Source organism: Triplophysa dalaica, chromosome 2 (genome assembly GCF_015846415.1).
Source record: "Triplophysa dalaica isolate WHDGS20190420 chromosome 2, ASM1584641v1, whole genome shotgun sequence".
In the NCBI taxonomy this organism is placed as follows: domain Eukaryota; kingdom Metazoa; phylum Chordata; class Actinopteri; order Cypriniformes; family Nemacheilidae; genus Triplophysa; species Triplophysa dalaica.
In genome coordinates this window covers 22,929,236-22,947,141 of record NC_079543.1, presented here as the reverse complement: position 1 = coordinate 22,947,141, position 17,906 = coordinate 22,929,236, and the positions used below count along the sequence as shown (strand labels likewise).

At 36.9% G+C, this 17,906-nt stretch overlaps 3 protein-coding genes across 12 annotated transcripts in view; 2 read left to right on the top strand and 1 right to left on the bottom strand.

Annotated features, from left to right (window-relative positions):
- Nucleotides 1-381: 381 nt before the first annotated feature.
- mgarpb (mitochondria localized glutamic acid rich protein b) lies at nucleotides 382-7,160 on the bottom strand. 3 transcript variants are annotated; one of them, XM_056738719.1, is made up of 5 exons: nucleotides 6,979-7,160; nucleotides 5,391-5,491; nucleotides 5,045-5,117; nucleotides 2,849-4,260; nucleotides 382-1,618 (listed from the first exon to the last, which is right to left on the bottom strand). In XM_056738719.1, the coding sequence occupies exons 4-5, from the start codon at nucleotides 2,970-2,972 to the stop codon at nucleotides 975-977; spliced, it is 768 nt and encodes a 255-aa protein (XP_056594697.1). In that variant the 5' UTR covers nucleotides 2,973-4,260; nucleotides 5,045-5,117; nucleotides 5,391-5,491; nucleotides 6,979-7,160; the 3' UTR covers nucleotides 382-974. The 3 variants fall into 3 exon arrangements, with proteins under 3 accessions (XP_056594697.1, XP_056594708.1, XP_056594718.1); XM_056738730.1 differs by having other exon boundaries at nucleotides 2,849-3,120; XM_056738740.1 differs by lacking the exons at nucleotides 5,045-5,117; nucleotides 5,391-5,491; nucleotides 6,979-7,160 and having other exon boundaries at nucleotides 2,849-5,001.
- Nucleotides 7,161-7,574: 414 nt separating this feature from the next.
- On the top strand, nucleotides 7,575-11,788 carry LOC130408384 (histone PARylation factor 1). 2 transcript variants are annotated; one of them, XM_056731893.1, is made up of 8 exons: nucleotides 7,575-7,658; nucleotides 8,263-8,431; nucleotides 8,614-8,800; nucleotides 9,142-9,240; nucleotides 9,384-9,534; nucleotides 9,995-10,082; nucleotides 10,247-10,419; nucleotides 10,911-11,788. In XM_056731893.1, exons 1-8 carry the CDS (start codon nucleotides 7,617-7,619, stop codon nucleotides 11,043-11,045), a joined length of 1,044 nt encoding a protein of 347 aa, XP_056587871.1. In that variant the 5' UTR covers nucleotides 7,575-7,616; the 3' UTR covers nucleotides 11,046-11,788. The 2 variants fall into 2 exon arrangements, with proteins under 2 accessions (XP_056587871.1, XP_056587864.1); XM_056731886.1 differs by having other exon boundaries at nucleotides 7,648-7,748; nucleotides 8,267-8,431.
- A 655-nt stretch (nucleotides 11,789-12,443) lies between these two features.
- ank2a (ankyrin 2a, neuronal) overlaps nucleotides 12,444-17,906 on the top strand; it is a 57,791-nt gene continuing 52,328 nt past the window's right edge. For all 7 annotated transcript variants that reach the window (XM_056735330.1, XM_056735313.1, XM_056735321.1 and 4 more), the window contains exon 1: nucleotides 12,444-12,921. In XM_056735330.1, coding sequence (XP_056591308.1) covers nucleotides 12,802-12,921 — 120 coding nt within the window. In that variant the 5' untranslated portion in view covers nucleotides 12,444-12,801. The remainder of the gene's footprint in view (nucleotides 12,922-17,906) is intronic.

Here is a 17,906-nt window from a genome sequence, read left to right as displayed (position 1 = left end):
ATAACAATTGTGATATATTTGTATTCTATGACAGAATCCGTCCATACCCTTTGCATATAAAGTGTTAAAGTTGCTTTTTCGCTATGGACATGTAAGAAACAGTAGCTTATTTAACCCACGAATATTATAAACATATGTTCACTAATCATCTTTGCAGCAATTAGTGCAACAATTTCATCATTGTCTGATAATTACTTTAATATCTGAATTTGCTTTTTATCTTGATCGCTGAATTTTGACAATAGTGGCTCTGGATTCTTAAAAGGGCAAAGCTGCACAGAACTTCCAATTATTACAATAAAAAATGAAATACATGTAATGAAATACATATTTAGTAATTGTACATTAAATACTTTCTTTTATTAATGAATAAAATGTCAGTAAAGAAATCCAAATTTTATTTAAGAAAACAGAAATCAACGAAAACTGTAAAACATGAAAGAACTCAATAGAACAGGGAAGACTATGTAAAGAAGACTATATAAATGTTTTCACCGTTTATTTATTTATGTTTACCTGCTTTTAGTTAGTTTTAAAGTTGTTTTAATACATTTTGGGGGGGGGGATAACATAGCATGTCTCACTGCAGCGCACTGCGGTCACTTTTTGTCAATTATTCAAATACTCTCGTTGTGATGGACTGCGCTATGTGCGCTTCAAGACACAGTGTTAATAGTGACCTCTGGTGGTAAACTTGATGAACAACGGGTCTGGATGTGTCAGTGTCAACGATCTTAAAAAACTATTATTCATCCTTTGGTTAAAATGATTTTAGTCTCGTTGTCTATGAGTCGTATTCTTTGAAATGTTCAAATGTACCATCATACCATTTATACTTTAAAAATAAACATTTGTGAACAGCAACTAATTCTTGGCATAAAAATTATGTTAAAAAGCTGCACATTTCTGCTATTAAAAACACAATGGAACAGAAACGTCACATATTATATTGTATTGACATATTTTAAAAGCATTTATATCCTATTATAATTCTCTGTAGCTTCAGTTGGTTCAAATTCCTCCAAAGCATCCACCATTGTTTCAGAAACATCATCTTCTGTAGCTCCAGTGGCCTGCAGATCTTTTTCAAGGGCGGATGGTGCTATAAAATCTTCTAAACCAGCTGTCTCGTGACATGGTGCTTTGTCTTCCTTTACCGTTGCTGAAGTCATATGTGCTTCTCCAGAAATGGAATCATCACCTGACAGGGTCACAAAAGACCTCACAGCCTTTTCCAATGCCAAATCATTCTCCATCTCTCCTGAAAGCTCCTCATGTGCAACTTCGAATAAAGCAGGATGTTCATCTGCTACTTCCGTCTTGACAGGGTTGTTTGTCTCAGTCCCATCATAGTCTGATGTTGTTGCGTCTTCTAGTGCATCAGACCTTCTCATGTCAGTCAGCACATCCACTGCTTTAACTGTTATAGATCCCTCTACTTCTGGGACCAACGCTTTAACATCTTGTAGCTCTTCTCCATTGAAGGTGTTTTCTGAATGTTTCTCCTCAGCTAACTGCACAGCCACCAGATTCTGGTCTCCAATTGAAGCTGCAGCGATCTCTGCTGTAGATCCAGCAATCATTCTCCCGGTGCTTAGTAAGTCTGACACAGGGATAGCTGACACAAGATTAGTTTGTTAAAACAGATCTTCATTTAGCAGTTTTTCAGAATTTCTTTACTGGATTGGATATACTTCAAATGGAATAATAGTAAATGCTGCATGGTGGATAGTTTAATACATTGGGTCAGAGGTTTTCTCAAAACCCCTTTGTAAGATCAATAGTAAAAGGGATCGGTTATACATCGATGTTGTGATTTCTTGAATATTTTCAGGAAACCTTGATTTAGGCATTCGTGGGTAAAGTATCTTAAGCGCACTTTAAGTAGCATAGATTTATGCTTTAATAACCAACACACATTCAAGAGATTTACACAGAATGACTGTAAGTGATGTTAAAGCCTCTTCTAGTCAAACAATTAAGATAGCTTATAAAATACATTAAGATGCAGTGGGCCTTTTACGAATAACAATTAAAGTGGAGTTGAAGCTTGGCAAGAGGAAGCTAAATATTTTTAGCAGATGAATTACAAAACTAACACTGTGCAGGCAGGAGCTCTTCTAGAAACAATACAATATAGACAGTTTCAACGGCAACAAATTAAGAATGAAACAGATGAAACTGTCTAGACAATATATATAAACAGCACAGAAAAGGAAAGTGTGAGGATTGTTTTGGATTATTTTTATCTGTTCAATAAGGGGAATTAAAAGGTGTGAAAAAAAATCACATTTCATAAGACTTTGCTTAATGTATACAAACATTTCCTTTAAAAAAAACACAATCAACATTCCAAGAACTGGTCAAGCCAAGGTTCAAATAACAGCATTGAAATGTCTCCAGTGTCAAGCAATATTTTACGCAAGTGACACTGGGATTAGCATGTGAAGAAAACTAAGACTAGAAAATTACCCCCAAAAAGGTTATTTGAGAAAAAAAGGCACAAGGTATCTACCGTGTTCTGATGCTGTAGTTATAGTATTATTTGTTTTGTAGAAGGCACAACCAGTGAATGAAGGAGAGATTAGACACTACAGTGTCAAAGTTAGTTACAGCATTACATAAAAAAATTGTGAAGTCTCTCTAGTCCCCCATCAGATTCTATTACTGGAAACCTATAATCACTCCATCCCACTTTTTACATTGAAATCAGCACCCTGGAAACTACTTTCTGCCCATGGAACAAAGGTTCCACACATGTTCTGAAGGTCGGTCAGGGGATGGTTTATTGGGTTCACATCTAAGCTGCTGGGCATCTAGGCCGCTTGCTCTACAGAAGATGTCTCACCCGTCGTCACGGAAACTGGAGCTGCAGCATCAGCAGCAACATCATCAGCGTGTTCCTCAGCATCAGGTGTCTCAGCCTCGACGACAGCAGGTGTTGCCACAGCTTCTTCAGCCTCCACTGTCATATCAGCCACATGCTCTGCAGGAGAATCTGAGCAGCATTGGTGGGTTCAGTAGCAAGTACCCCAGAGATGGGATCTATTGCAGTAACGGTGAGTTCGGCCGGAGTAGTTTCCACAGCTGCTGCTTCTTCTGCTGCTGTGAATGCAACCACTGCTTCCATACAGATTGCAGAAAAACGGATAAGCAATGGCTGACCAATGTCAGCATGTGATGTATGAAATATGGGTATTCAATTTTTAATAATTAAGAGATGAATAAGAATAAACCTGATCACAATACATTGTATTTTTGGGAGCGTTTCACATGGTTTGGAATCAGATTTTTTGCTTTGTTAGTGCATAAGCTCACTGGAGTTACAAAGGAATGAATACGGATACAGTCCCATTTAGCAGTTTTGCCATCAGGTAAAGGAATACTTCATCCAAGAATTAAACCGCTGTCATCATTTACTAAACGTTCAAGTTTTTCCAAATCTGTATAATTCTTTTCTTTATTCTGATGAATACGGAGAAAGATATTTGGAAGAATGCATATTACCAAACAGATCTTGCCCCCCATTGACTCCCATAGTAGGAAAAAAATATAACCTAGAACATTCTTCTAAATGTCTTCTTTTATGTTCAACAGAACAAAAACAAAAGAAGATAAAGTCATTTTCTTTCTATTTTATTTATCCTACTATGGGAGTCAATTGGGGTCAAGATCGTTTTGGTAATAGCTTATAAGCATTCTTCCAAATATCTTTGTTTGTGTTCATCAGAGCAAAGAAATGTATACAGATTTGGAACAACTCGTAGGTGAGTAAATGATGATATATTTTTTTTTGGATGAAGAATCCCTTTAGGTTGTTAGTATTCTGACATCAGCAAATATCTTCGAAAGTGAATGAAAAGAGGAAATCAATACAAATGATCAAAAACCTTTATCAAGATGTCGTGCTAATTAATTCCCTGCCACCAATTTCAACTAGATCCCCATTATTCACCAACCAAACATAAAATATTAACAAAACATGCAAGATAATTGGTTTAAATTCTCTTCAATTTTAAGCAAGACATTGGCCAAACCAGGTTTTTGATATTTCATGATCGAAAGAAAAAGTATAATTGCAGTGATGATGAATGCAAAGAATTGATTGATGAATATTGCCGCAGCCAAAACAAGATGACAGACCAGAAACTGCCCGCTACACAAAAACATTAATTTGAGCCGAAATTCTACTGGTTATTGATGTGAAACGCTCAAAGACAGACATGCTGACAGAAATAAGTTTATACTCACCCTCATCATCTGAAGAACAAAATATAAGTGGTTAATGGCATGTAATTGAAGGAAATAGAGGTCAAATCTACTCTAATTCTAGCTGGCTTATAGGCTGCCAAGTAACTTGCAGAGAGAGAGAGAGAGAGAGAGAGAGAGAGAGAGAATCCAGGAACCAGACAAATCAACAGCAGACAAAACAGAGGCATGCACCCGTCAATTCAATTAATCCTGTAATAAAATAACTCTGAAAGGGAACTTAATCTCAGCTGTCAGTATAAATTATTCACGCTCGCCGATGTTGAAAGTGTTTAGGATTTGACTTTAACAAACTGAAAACCAGTAAAAGTCAAAACCCAACCCTCTATTCATAGTGACATTATTAACATTCATAAATGACCTCCTTAAAGGAATAGCTGTTCATAATTTTGATGCCACGGCAAACCCATTTAATTTTCTTTATTCTGTGGAACACAAAAGAACTGAAGAGTTTGGTTCCAAAATGAGTTACTTTTTTTAATTTCAAAAACCATGTTTTTTTATTGTGCATTCCAATTTATATCAATCAAACTGCAGCTGGTTTGTTTTGATTTGCGATTACAACTCATAAAATACAGCTAACCAACACAATAAAACACTATAAAAACATTGGAACTCATTTTGGAACCAAACTCTTCATATGTTGAAAATGTTACCAAAAAACATTTGGGACCCCGATCCCTTCCACTGACATTTCTCAAAATATCTTGTTTTATGTTCCACAGTCTATCCATTTACCTCCCCTAAATAAATAGATTAAAAAATCCGCACTTACTTTTGGATCTGTTCTCAATTTGAGCAATCCTGTCATTATATCTTGCACTGTCAGAGTTTATTGTTTTATAAGCCTGAAGAAAAGGAGGGGTATGGACAGAATGTTGAAGATGTACATTACATTTTATTGTACTGTAAATAGCATATGGTGGTTATTATATGATAATATCAAAATGTATTGGTTGTAGTTGAGTGCAAACTATTGTTGAATATGATTTAACTAAACAAACTACGTTACAGTACATCCCACCAATTATAGACATTTGAACAATGTTTTCACGTTAGCTGGATGCCAAGACTCCTTGTAACCAAAGCTTTCTGAAATACTGAGGAAATAAAATACTTACATAAACAAGAGCAGCAGTTAGTGAGCCTCCACCAAGTACCATGTATGCAATGTTTGTGCCTGATGTAGGCAGTCCGAAGGACATCCGTCGTATTGGGACAGCTATTGAAGAGAAAGATACAGACATAAAGTATCACTGTAAACCAGGACTGTGAAAGGAAGATCGCGTATTAAAAAAAGTACTACGTTTATCTAAATAATTCAAACTGTATGAAGTGTATTATTTGATATGGAAGGAAAGGCTAAACTGATCATGAATATCAGGACATCCTTCCAAATGTGTATACAGAAGCTGAGGCGATTGCAAAAATAAGTGACTGCAGCAAGGTAGTCTTCGTTTCATTTATACACTTATACACAAAAATATACACAAGTACAGACAAACACTGACTCTTATTTTAGTCTATGAGGATACATCCAGTGGAGTGGTAGGGGCTTTCTGCACAATCCTGGTCAAACACATGCTGGCTGTAAGCCCCGAGGCCCTCTTCAACTATTTGGGTAATTTAGGAAATGGTTGAGGAGGTTTTGTGAATACATCAGTTCAGTCATGCATACAGTGCTGAGTCAGCAAACAACCCATTAGACCTTAAAGTTTAAAATAATTTAGACATCTTCATATTTTGAAGAACCAGTTACGGGCAGACTAAATATGCACCCAGTTCAAACTGAGTGAATCCTTTTACAGGAAATTAACTTTAAACAAGACCAAATCCAGCTATTTCCCACAGATGAACTGGAACAGGCAATATCTAGTGTGCACACCCCAGCCGTCTGTAATGGAAAACTCAGCTTTGAAAACAAACTCCAACAAAATCAAAATCCACTGACAAAACATTGCTGACAATAAATAAATATAAAATAGTTTAGTTTTACTCTCAAAGGAAATTTTGTTTTGGAATCCAGGGTGCACACATACTCAATACGTTATCATAGAAAAAATTTATCCAAAGATCATTCAAAAAGTGCCATAAATACTAATAATAAGTAATCAAAATGAAAACAATCATCATATCCCAGTTGAAAACAGCAAACAGTTGTTAAAAATCATCAACATTGTAAATCAAATAAATGCATTATTGTACAAAGCAAATCAAATGTATAACTAAAGACAAAGTACAAATAATGAAAATAATAATGACAACTATTCTTCCCTTTATTTTTTTATAATAAAATCTAACATGTATATCTCAAGGACATGTCTGTTCATTATATACTGGTGGTGCCATCTAAATTCATAAACAACAGGTTTTTCAATTTGCTGTAAAAAAAATGTTTTAACTAATTACACAATTTTAATATTTGTAAAAATGTATATATTGAACAATATTTTATGCATACTTCCGGACAGATTTGATGTTTGTATATCTCAACTGTTACATAACACAAACATGAGAACTCAATGTCCTGGATTGAAGTAAATAGTCAAACCACTGACACACCTCCTGTACCACTGGAGTTCAATTAAAATTTTATGATTTATTTCCATATTTTATGCACCAACACCTCTCCCTATTGTATTTTAGGCTGGTGCATTTTATTTTCAAACAATAATCTTTTCTTAGCGATTGTAAATTGGTGTTTCTTACCATTATTGGACAAAGGAAAGAGTGTTTTGCGTGCCAGAGGCGCGAGTCTTTGCCAAGCCGTTCTGCAGAACATCATCACCCTTGAGAATCCACAATCAGTAAATGACTGAACAGTGTCAATGACAACCTGACTGAACTCAAAACTTGTGTTTCTCTATGAGCATGATCCTTATAAATTCCGACTGTCACCTCCCTCTTTTCACGTCATGCATTTTGTACACGTGGTCTGAAAATAATCTAAACATTATGACTGGTAATCTTAATTGCGTAACTTTTAAACCAAATAGTTTTGTTTTATTCAGAAAGTTGATCACATTTTTGGACATTATCCGAATGTTTTTTTATTAAAAATATTTTTTTTTTTTTTTTATTCCTCAAATAACGAAGATAACTTTAAAATGTATAAAGATTTTTAAAGACCATTTGTACAAATCTCAAATTTGTATTGTGTTACAAATCCCGTTATTTGTTTTACTTAAAACGGGCATTGTCTAGTCTAGTGCATGGTTTATATTTTTTAAATTACCAAACTATCAATGAAAACAAATTTACGTGTGTGACTCTTATTTTGAAAGAAGTGAAAATTCTACCGGAAATCCAGAACTTCGGCTCGGAAATTCGGCGTGAAAAAAATCAGCATGCCTGGACGCGGGAAAAGAAAACCCAAATCTTTGCCGCAGGTACATCACAAAATCATCAACAGTGAATGGATAGACAAAGAACGTTGTTTAGTTTTGTCTTTGTTTTATTTTGTTGCATTTTACTAAGCGGTATGGGTTTCTCATTATGGTGGTGTCTCCTTAGTCAGTAACGTTACCTTTGCCTTGTTACCTTGTGAAGTCAATGCATTTGAAATAATAATGTTTTCAAATCATAAGGGAACTAGGCATATTGCTCAAGAAGATATGTGCATTTGAACAGTATTTAAATAAATGCCATGCAAATCTGCCTTGGCTGTTTTTGCCCTCTCATTGCCTTGCACTATAGTGACAGTCAACCCCGAAGACCTAGCGGCTTATGTCATTACCACAATATTAAAATATGTAATGAGATTCTAATCAGTTTATGTTTAAAGAATGAAGTTGGCATGTTTGATCTTTATACTGTTCAAAGATGATCAGACCCTGTACGTTAATCTAGGGACGGTTGCTATATAGTGACAGATAACTTAATCTTACATAATGCATACGTTTATATTATACAGGCTATATAATTTGATTCAGACTATTACTGTGAACTACCATATTCTTTCTGTGTTTAAATTTTAATTCTTGCCTGCTTTAGACAGAAACACCAAATGGAGATGTAAAAAAGGCAAAAGAAGACCAGATGGATGGAAAGATGGAAGAAGAGATGAGAGAGGAAGTGGAGAGGTTGTACAAACTACGTATGCCTGAGGATTTCTACCAGTTTTGGGAATTTTGCAAAGGGCTTCGTGCAGGGAGTCCACAAGGTATGTACTGTAAATGATTGTACTGTACTTGTACTGTTTTGTCTATACAGTGGAACCTTGCATCACACTTTCATGTAACTTAAAAATGTGTGGCTTTTTACACCTTAATTTTTTTTTTTATCTGAAATGTTAATTTTCACATTGTAAAGTCTTTAAAAATGTCTTGTTTCTGTACTCAACAGATGCTCTTAAGGAAACGCTTGGGCTCCAGTTAGTCGGCCCATTTGATATCCTGGCCAGAAAGCACAAAAGCTCATCTTCCTCTCCGCCCAATTTCCATCTGCATTGCCGTTATTTTTATGATCCCCCAGAATTCCAGACAATCATAAAGGGGAACGCAGACACACAGCACCACATGGGCTACTTCAGGTGAGTGTTTACCTGTAAATGGAACAGAACGAGCAGACCTCTCAAAAATAACATTTTCAAAGATTTTAGATAGATTTGATGAGTTATCAAGTTAAAAATTATTTGCTTGATTTCCATTTCACGTTTATAGCTGTATTTATGTGAAAAAAAGGCTTTTATTTCAAGACAATTTTCGATGTATTGACAGATTTCTAGTTCTTCCCATTTCTAGTTTCTTGAGCTTTTTAAGATTAAGTGTAGAGTTCCACAGTTTTGACTGTGTGTATTATAATCTACGTTTCCAATGTGCTACTTCATTAAAGTTATTAAATCTGCTTGTGTCCTTTTATTTTCCTGTTCAGAGATTTACATGATGCTTTGCCTGTGTTCATTGGAGAGAATGAAGCCAAGAAGGGATATACGATCACACAGATTGGGGACAACATATTTGCTGCAGTTCTGTAAGCAACTAGGAAGGATAAAAGTATATTTGAAGTATACACAGAGTAAAATTTGTAAATAATATGATAAAGACTTTTTTAGAATGAAAGTCTCCTTTAAAACATTTTGCAAATGTTCCTTTTTTACTCTCTACATTACCCAGGCTGTTTTTGCAGAAGAAAAGAAAGGAGAGAGGATACCAGAAGGATGAGGCTGCTTTGGACAGGTTAGAAAAAGATTTGAAACGAGAGGCAGAGAGGCTGGGTTTGCCTCTGGACCAAAAAACTAAAGCGATGAAGCAAAGAGAGAAAAAGGTATTGCAACATGATTTGACATTATCTCTAGAACGTTTGTGAAAGTAGCACCAGCGTTTCCCATACAATGCATTTATATATATATATAAATTCGGTGGTCCGCCTGGGTATATTAATGCCCCCCCAAGTATATTTGTTATCACATTTAAGAAAATGATCCATCGTTATACTGACCGTATCTGTGATTGATTAACTAGTGGACACACAGCGCTTCCCCGTCTTCTCTCTTTCCTGACTTGTTTGGTGTGAGTGGCATGTACGTGCGCGTCCTCTTTTTTAGAAGATAAACGGATATCAAGTGCTACCACTAACACGACCCAAATTTGACATGATGATGTCACAAATATGCTTATTGGCTGTTAAAATCCTGTGGGAAACACTGAGCACCCATGGTTTGAGCTTTCCAAAAATCACATGCCTTTTGCCAACATTTGATGATCTCTAATCTTTTTTTCTGCAGGTGGTCACAAAGACGTTTCATGGAGCAGGAATTGTGGTTCCAATAGATAAAAATGACGTTGGATACAGAGAATTACCAGAAACTGATGGTAAACCTGGAAAACTGGTTTGTTTTTTGTAACCATTAACTAGTGTGTAAAAAGAATATTCTGCACTTTAGTACTAAATCTTACATTATGAAATGGAAAACAAACACTGCAACACTTTGTAAAAAATAAAAATAATCAAAAATATTTTGTTTGCTTTGTTGTAGCGAGTCTGAAAAAGATTTGCAAAGCGATAGCAGAGGCGAAAAATGATGAGGAGAGGATGAATGCTTTCGCACCCATTCAGGAAATGATTACATTTGTTCAGTTTGCCAATGATGAATGTGACTATGGCATGGGCTATGAGCTTGGGATCGACCTGTTCTGCTACGGCTCTCAAGTAAGATTTCAAACATTTCATCAAAAGCCTTGCACAAAGTTACAAGAAAAGTCCATTATTATGCAGTATTCAGGTTGACTTCCAAACATGTTATATGAATGTGGACTAAATGTACTGGATATTCTGTAAATCAGAATAGATGTGACAACCAGAAAATACATTTTAATAGCTTTAATTAATGATAATTATTAATTTAATTAATTTTCATTTTCTTAGCTTTATGTGCTTAAATAGTAAAAGTAGCAATGTTTGATTCATGTAGGAGTTATAACCTCAGCCTTTTTTCAATTAATCTAGTTAACAAAACTGTTAAATGATTTGTTAATGAGTTTAGTTCAGCTTGTTGAGAATACTTGTAAAATTATTATTAACAGTATACCTCACTACCATGATGCCATCTCCTCCCATGGTTATTTTGTGTTACAAAAATACATTAAAAGCATTTATATATATTTTTAATGATATGCCGTTCTCTTTGTTCATTTTGATAGTATTTCTATAAAGTGGTACGTCAGCTGCTCCCCATGGCTTACAATCTGTTGAAGAGAGGTCTGTTCGGTGAGATACTGGAGGCACATCTCACCAGTCGTTCCCACGACAACCTTGATCAGCTCACCCCAGTCTGATGTATTGCGAGAAGATGATAGGCTGCGCTCAGAATGACTTGCGGTAAAACATGCCGGGGTGGCAGCTGGGACAGATTACACTTCTGAGGTCTTCTGTCGTTACTCGGTTATCCTTTGTTGAAAATGCTTTAAAACCCAAGACTTATTTGTAGAAGCCTTATTTTCTTAAACCTACAAATTATTTTTAGTTCTATAAAAGATCTGACAGCTGGTTAGGTATTCAATACAAAGGTCAAGTTAAATTTTGTTTAAATTAAGTGGGAAGTATTTATTTCTGCTGTCAAACCATTTCACAATAGAGAAATGATCCTGGATGTTCAGTTGTTACATGATTTATTTAAGAGTCCGCTTTCTTCATTTCCTTTCACATATGTAGCGTAACCCAGTTGCTTGAAGCAAATGGGTGTTTCACATAAAGATCATCTTCGAGGTACAGATATCTGGAGTCTTTGGCATCTTGGCTGTGGTTTAAATTTATTCTGCGTCGTATGTGTTTGGTTCTGGGTTAATAAATAAACCTACAAAATGAAGGACGTACGGTTTATGCATTAAATATCTTTTTGATTCTTGGCCCTGTAACTATTGCTTATGATTGTAACGGTACCCAAAGTATGAGTATGTTTGGATTTTTTTGTTAAAGTGTGTCTTCGTTCGCTATTGTTATGATAATTCTCTTATTTCTTCCCAGTACTTGTATCATTCCTTGTTTCAAAGTAAATGTTTAATAAAGTGTTTATTTTTTATGTGTTGCCTTTTTCCTGCACAGAGTTATAATTGTTAATTATTTTTTTATACTAAATCTGATAAATTATTTTGCATTTAAGAGTATATTCAATAAGCTTATTTTGAGTGTTCAATACAGCCAGAGGCCAAATAAAATTTTCAAACATTACCAATGAAAAGGTTCCCTTTAAAACCAATGTCCAATAGAATTACTTGTATATATTTTGTTCAGCAAAGACGAATTGAATGAAAATTTAAAGAGATAGTTCACCCAAAAAGATACATTATTTCATCATTTACACACCCTTTTGTCATTTCAAACATTCTTTGAAATACAGTATCTTCTTTTTTGTTTTGCAGAAGAAAGTCATAAAGGTTTGAAATGACTAAAGGATGGTTAAATAATGACAGAATTTTCCTTTTAAGGTGAAATATCAATTGAAGATATAGTTCTTGATAAAGGTCTAGCGTCATTTGTCTGGCCCTTATATTCTGGTATTTTTATCTAATTCATGAAATTCCGGAAATGTTCCGATTCTTTTTCAGGCTACTTTGAGTTTGAGATATAAGTTCAACCCATCTTGATTTTGCCTCGTCATGTGCAAGTGAAGCTTTGGCTTATGGAGGAGGGGATGGGAGAGCGAGCGTGCGCGCGCTAGAGAGAGAGAGGGGGACCACAGAAGGAGGTTGCTCCACACTCCGCTGAGAACATCGCTCACACTGCACATCTCTTCATGTTTACATTAGCCTTATAGTCAGACAGATTCATTCTTCATCTTCAGCCAGTGTTTAAAACCGAAACGCTGCAGCGTCGTTGCACGTGAACAGCGGGAGTGTCGCATCTCCTGCGCAGACCCGCACCGCGCGGTCACGCCACCGGACACTTGTCTGTTTCGAGCCCACTCTGGTTTACAGTCAAAACATGCGTCGGAGCTTCATCCACGACAACTGAGGACGGAGCACGGGTGACGATAACCTAATCAACGATTTTGCACGATACCGTTTTGTGGACGTCGTCACGCGCTGAGACGTAATGTCAAGAAGCTCGATAGAAAGTCAGAGCAGGGGCGGCTCCGTCCTAGACGTGAGGATGGCATCTTCAAACACTTCGTCCGAAGGAGGTTCTCCGCCCCACCCGAACCGGATCCGTCAGGTCAGTGTGTGAATCGGACGAAACGTCCTTTTGATGTGAAATATGTGTGGGCGAACTTGACACCAGCGGATCGCGGTCTTGTGGACCATGATGCGGAGGATGAGAGGCGTTGTCCTGGTTACCGAATCCTTCTAATGCATCGTTTGACTATCGCAATGCAGCCTGTTTATTTTTGTAAATCTATAGTTTTTTTTAATAGTGCTATTTTTTATTCCATAATGTTGACACTTTCCGGAGAGCTGTGTCCGTGTTCACTGCCAGTGAGGTTTAACACCTGACCAACTGCACAGTTAGAGAAGATGCTGTTTGTTGGCATTCTGGAATGTTGCAGAAGCGTCACTGCTTGAGATTCAGTTTATTTACCAATGTGTCGTCATTCATGAAGTAACAGCAATGCTTAAGAATGTTCAAGCACTTGTTCTGCCCATCTCTTTACAATACTAAGATTACCCTCTGGTTATTCAGCTTGCATGTGTATGTCTGTGCTATCTTATCGGCCAATTTGTCTATAAAATAAGCCATAAATAAATAATGGCCTGTCTGTGCCATTTAGGACATTAGTTTGTGTGGATAGATGCCCCGACGTGTCACTCAGACGTGAGATGATGTGTAGTTGGTGTGATTTGTTGCTCTGAGCCATCGAGAAGGTTGTTTCCGCTGTTTTATTTCAGAGCTGACAGAGGTTTGGGCCTCAAGTGGTTTTGCTTAGTTTTTCCTTCATGGTTAGTTAGCTACATTTATACACCAGATCTCCCTAAAAGCCCCGATCCTTCATCTCTGACATCATTCTTTGGTTCTGTGCCAAACACTGATGTAAGATTCAGAAAGTGTAAGGTATAACATTCGGCCTCAACAATGTTGTGCACTTGCCGGGTATAGACTTGAAATCTAATACTGTTTGTGGATTATATGAACGTGTGCATCTAAAATAAAAATGCTTTCTCTGTAATGCAGACAGAACTTTTTTTCGTGCTATTTCCCATTTGTTGTTAGAAAAAACTCCTTTCTCTCTCTCTCTCTCTCTCTCTCTCTCTCTCTCTCTCTCTCTCTCTCTCTCTCTCTCTCTCTCTCTCTCTCTCTCTCTCTCTCTCTCTCTCTCTCTCTCTCTCTCTCTCTCTCTCTCTCTCTCTCTCTCTCTCTCTCTCTCTCTCTCTCTCTCTCTCTCTCTCTCTCTCTCTCTCTCTCTCTCTCTCTCTCTCTCTCTCTCTCTCTCTCTCTCTCTCTCTCTCTCTCTCTCTCTCTCCTCTCTCTCTCTCTCTCTCTCTCTCTCTCTCTCTCTCTCTCTCTCTCTCTCTCTCTCTCTCTCTCTCTCTCTCTACACACTCACTCATACACATTAGTGCAGTTTCCTATTGGGTCCTGAGTTATGATATGAGGGAGTGCTGTCAGGCTCTCTCTGGATAATTAGATTCCAGTAATGGACCAAGCACTGGAAGCGCACACACGCATGCACACAGGCGTCACCTTATCGCACAAATACCATTTTAGCACTCTTGAAGTCTTTGTATTTTGACCAAGAGATTCCTTCGTATATGTGGTTAACAGCCAAGATACATACAGTATATCCAGTCCCTGACAATGCTCTTGTGTGATGTTGTATAATAAATGCGGAACAGTCTTTATTTACGTCTCTGTATGTAATTACAACATAATGCTGTACCTAATATTAGAAGTAATATTGTACAGTCTGATTTGATTTCGGAAGCCATCTGTTCCTAAATCGGTTTGAATTGTTTTTAAAACTCAGTTTGAAGGAGGTACAGCGGTAGAGAGATACTAAGAACAAGAGCCTTACTATATTATGGTACTTTTGTTGCAGGTCTAAAAATAGGCTGCCATCAGTTTAGTCTTCTGACATTCTCTGGTTCCCCTCAGGATCGGGTAGGGTATTCGTACCTGCAGAGCTGGTTAAACGGTACTTGTCTACACTATATGGAATACATTTGTAGTCTATAGGTGATGGAAGACTGGCACAAACATGACACATTGTTTACTTCAAGATTATCCGCAAAGTAATTCAAGATGTTTCACACAAGTTATTTGATTTTTAAAGCAAAATGTCCTGATAAATAAACCATTCTTACAGTCAATGCTGTTTTTTGCTCATCATTACTTCATATAGCTGCCCTGTACTTGTACATGTGTAATGACAATAATGTTCAATCTTCCAAATGCCAGGCTACTCTTGTGTAGGAAGAGTAATTGTCAGCAGAAAGTTTGGTCCTTGTTTTTGACAAGACCTGCTAACCTGATCTCAGGGGAATTTATAATTATTTCCCTAACCCTGCCCCTAAACCTAACGTCACTGTTGCGAAAGCAAATCGTACTAAAAAGTTGAACGAGACCGTACAAATTCATACGATTTCGCCCAAAATAAGCCACCATCGTAAAATAGTTACGTTTTTGCCGTGAGATTGTATTGGATCTCCCCACTTAAAATTATCAGTCTGCACCCAGCTGTACAGGAACCATACATTTTCAGGAACATCACAGGGACGTGTTATAAGTACTTACAGACTTTCAAAAGATACAAAAACTTAGAATTCTGACTTGGACTCTGACTTGGAACTATAATAAGGGAACCAATGGGAGTGGTCTGATGTGATGTACAGTAAAGAGCCTGTGATGGAGCAGTGGGGTTCTATTGCATTACACAGCTGCATACTGTTGCATTGTGGGTAGCGGGTGCCAGGCCAGGCCTGCCCTCTGAGGACTGTTTCCGTGGCAACCGTGCTGCCCATAACTGTCTACACACGACTTAACTTTAATGATGATCATTGTGTGATGATGATCTTCATTGTATTTTGAATCTACAGCACACAAAAAGTTGGAAAAAAGCAAGTTTATGTTAGTATTAGTAATAATTAGTATTAGTATTTATTTGCAGAAAATTGGGACAATCTTGAATACTGCAAAATAAGGTCATATTTATGTTTAAACAACACAATCCTAATGTTATTACAGGATCAGCAAAAAAGGAAAATGTGCTTTTTTTATTCCTCTTTGCTTTCTCTCAGTATTTCACATTGCTGTTGGGTGAATTTTTTTCTATTGATATTCAACTGACAATGGATTGGAAATGAAACAATATGGAGAAAGGCAAGTGGTCTCTAATTTTTTTCCAATGCTTTATATATCATTTTTCCACATTGCCATATACATACAGGGAATTATGCTATCTTAACTATATAAGACCAGAGAGATAACAATTGTATTTTATATACAATTGCCATGAAAAGTGATTTCAATTGTATTTATTGGAAGTGTTTTTATTGTTAATGTACTGAAAGAAAAGTCAAAGCATGAGAAGCGAATGCATTTAAATCTAACATTTTCTGTAGAATCTTGTGCAGCATACAGAATAAAGTCTGAGTTGTATAAGTGTTTATTAGCTAATGGAACCCCAGTGATTTTGTTTGAGTTGGGTGAGGGCTTGGAAATGTATTTCATACTTTTAAATATTTATGAAACACCATTCAGGGCTTCCTGCAGGAGTGGAAAATGGACGAGATCAATGACGGCTTGAGGACAGGGAAAGCAGATGGGTGAATCGGGGGTATGAACAGTTTGCTGTGGTGGACGCATAAATGGTCCTTGAACCAGGTCCAACGCTGAATTTGACAGGCTGGGCCGGCCCCTATTCATCGCAGGGCCCAAGACAACGTTCCTGACAACCCCTTAAATATTAATGGATAATGCTGAAAAGTGAGGGGATGAATAGATTTAAAATATATAATATGACACACAAAACCCCAATTGCTTTAGGTCAGTTTTCTACATTCGAGATAACAGTAAAGATGAAAGAACCTCCTTATGCATATTGAGCCAAATATAGGGTCTACTAACCCCACTCTCCCCATGACTTATATGTCTACCAATGTGACGCACTGTGATGCATGGTACTTATTTGTTAGGAGAAGTCAGAAAGCATGGCTCATTGCACACGCACACAATAGCCTGCCCTTCCCGGAGAGCTAATTGAGTTGAGTGTGTTTACGAAGGCTTCCCGATGCTCTGATGTGATTGCTGTCCCGTCTGCTGTCTGCAAACTTTTATTGATCCATCCTTCCCTTATCTCTTTCTTTCTCTCTAGCCTTCAATAATGTCCTCCACATTGTCCATTTTGGCACTTAAAACTGTCAGGTAGATGCTTGCTGCTAAAGTTGTTTTATTATATTTAAGCCATTTTTTGCTGGCAGTGCATGTAATTTAAGGTCATGTGATTTATTATTTATCAGCTGTTTTAGGGAGCGGCTCTCTCAACCAAACAATGGATCACTTAAACATTTTGATGTTTTCGTAAACCGCGTCTTAGATCCTGGCCTGGTACTTGGGTGTCTGGAAATGGGGGGCAATCTATCAGTTCATTGTTTATTAGACTATATATAAAGAAATATGTAAAAGTTATTTTTTTTATTGTCAGCTGGACATTTTTAGAGGGGTTCTAGGGAAAATCAGGGGGGCAATTCCCCCTCGACCTTCCAGCTCAAAATATTACGACCTTCCAGCTGTAATATTTTAAGCTATGAAGTTGGCTCGTTGAATAAGCTTTATTCTGTACACAGCGAGTGCACCAGTATGAACGCAAATTGCGATCAGAACGACTCGCAAACTAATGACTCCTTTGAACCAATTCGTTTACACAGAATGCAAGGGATCATTGAATCGTTCAAAGCTCAGTGGACTGCAAGAAAACGTAGGGTGAGAATGAGACTGGTTACTTATGGCCTAAAGTCTTATAAAAATGGCTTATATTAAAATGTTCTACTTTTCTCTTTGATTGAATAAATGTAATGCTTTATATAACCTATTAGTTGTCATTTCATCAAATTGTTTCAGAACTTTATTATAAGTGTTTTGTTAAGACACTTAAAGGGACGGTAGGCCTATACACGAGTTGTACCACCTCCGCATCATTGTGAGCCAGGAAAAACCCTGATAGCCCTTTAATATTAGCTCATTTTAAATAGTTCTTTTGAAAAATG

Coding starts and splice junctions, on each gene's coding strand:
- LOC130408384 (XM_056731886.1), top strand. CDS start 7,685: ATGGATAGACAAAGAACGTTGTTTAGTTTTGTCTTTGTTTTATTTTGT. Junction 8,801..9,141: donor CACCACATGGGCTACTTCAG/GTGAGTGTTTAC, acceptor TTTCCTGTTCAG/AGATTTACATGATGCTTTGC. Junction 9,535..9,994: donor TGAAGCAAAGAGAGAAAAAG/GTATTGCAACAT, acceptor TTTTTTCTGCAG/GTGGTCACAAAGACGTTTCA.
- mgarpb (XM_056738719.1), bottom strand. CDS start 2,972: ATGACAGTGGAGGCTGAAGAAGCTGTGGCAACACCTGCTGTCGTCGAG. Junction 1,619..2,848: donor TCCAGTTTCCGTGACGACGG/GTGAGACATCTT, acceptor ATCTTGTGTCAG/CTATCCCTGTGTCAGACTTA.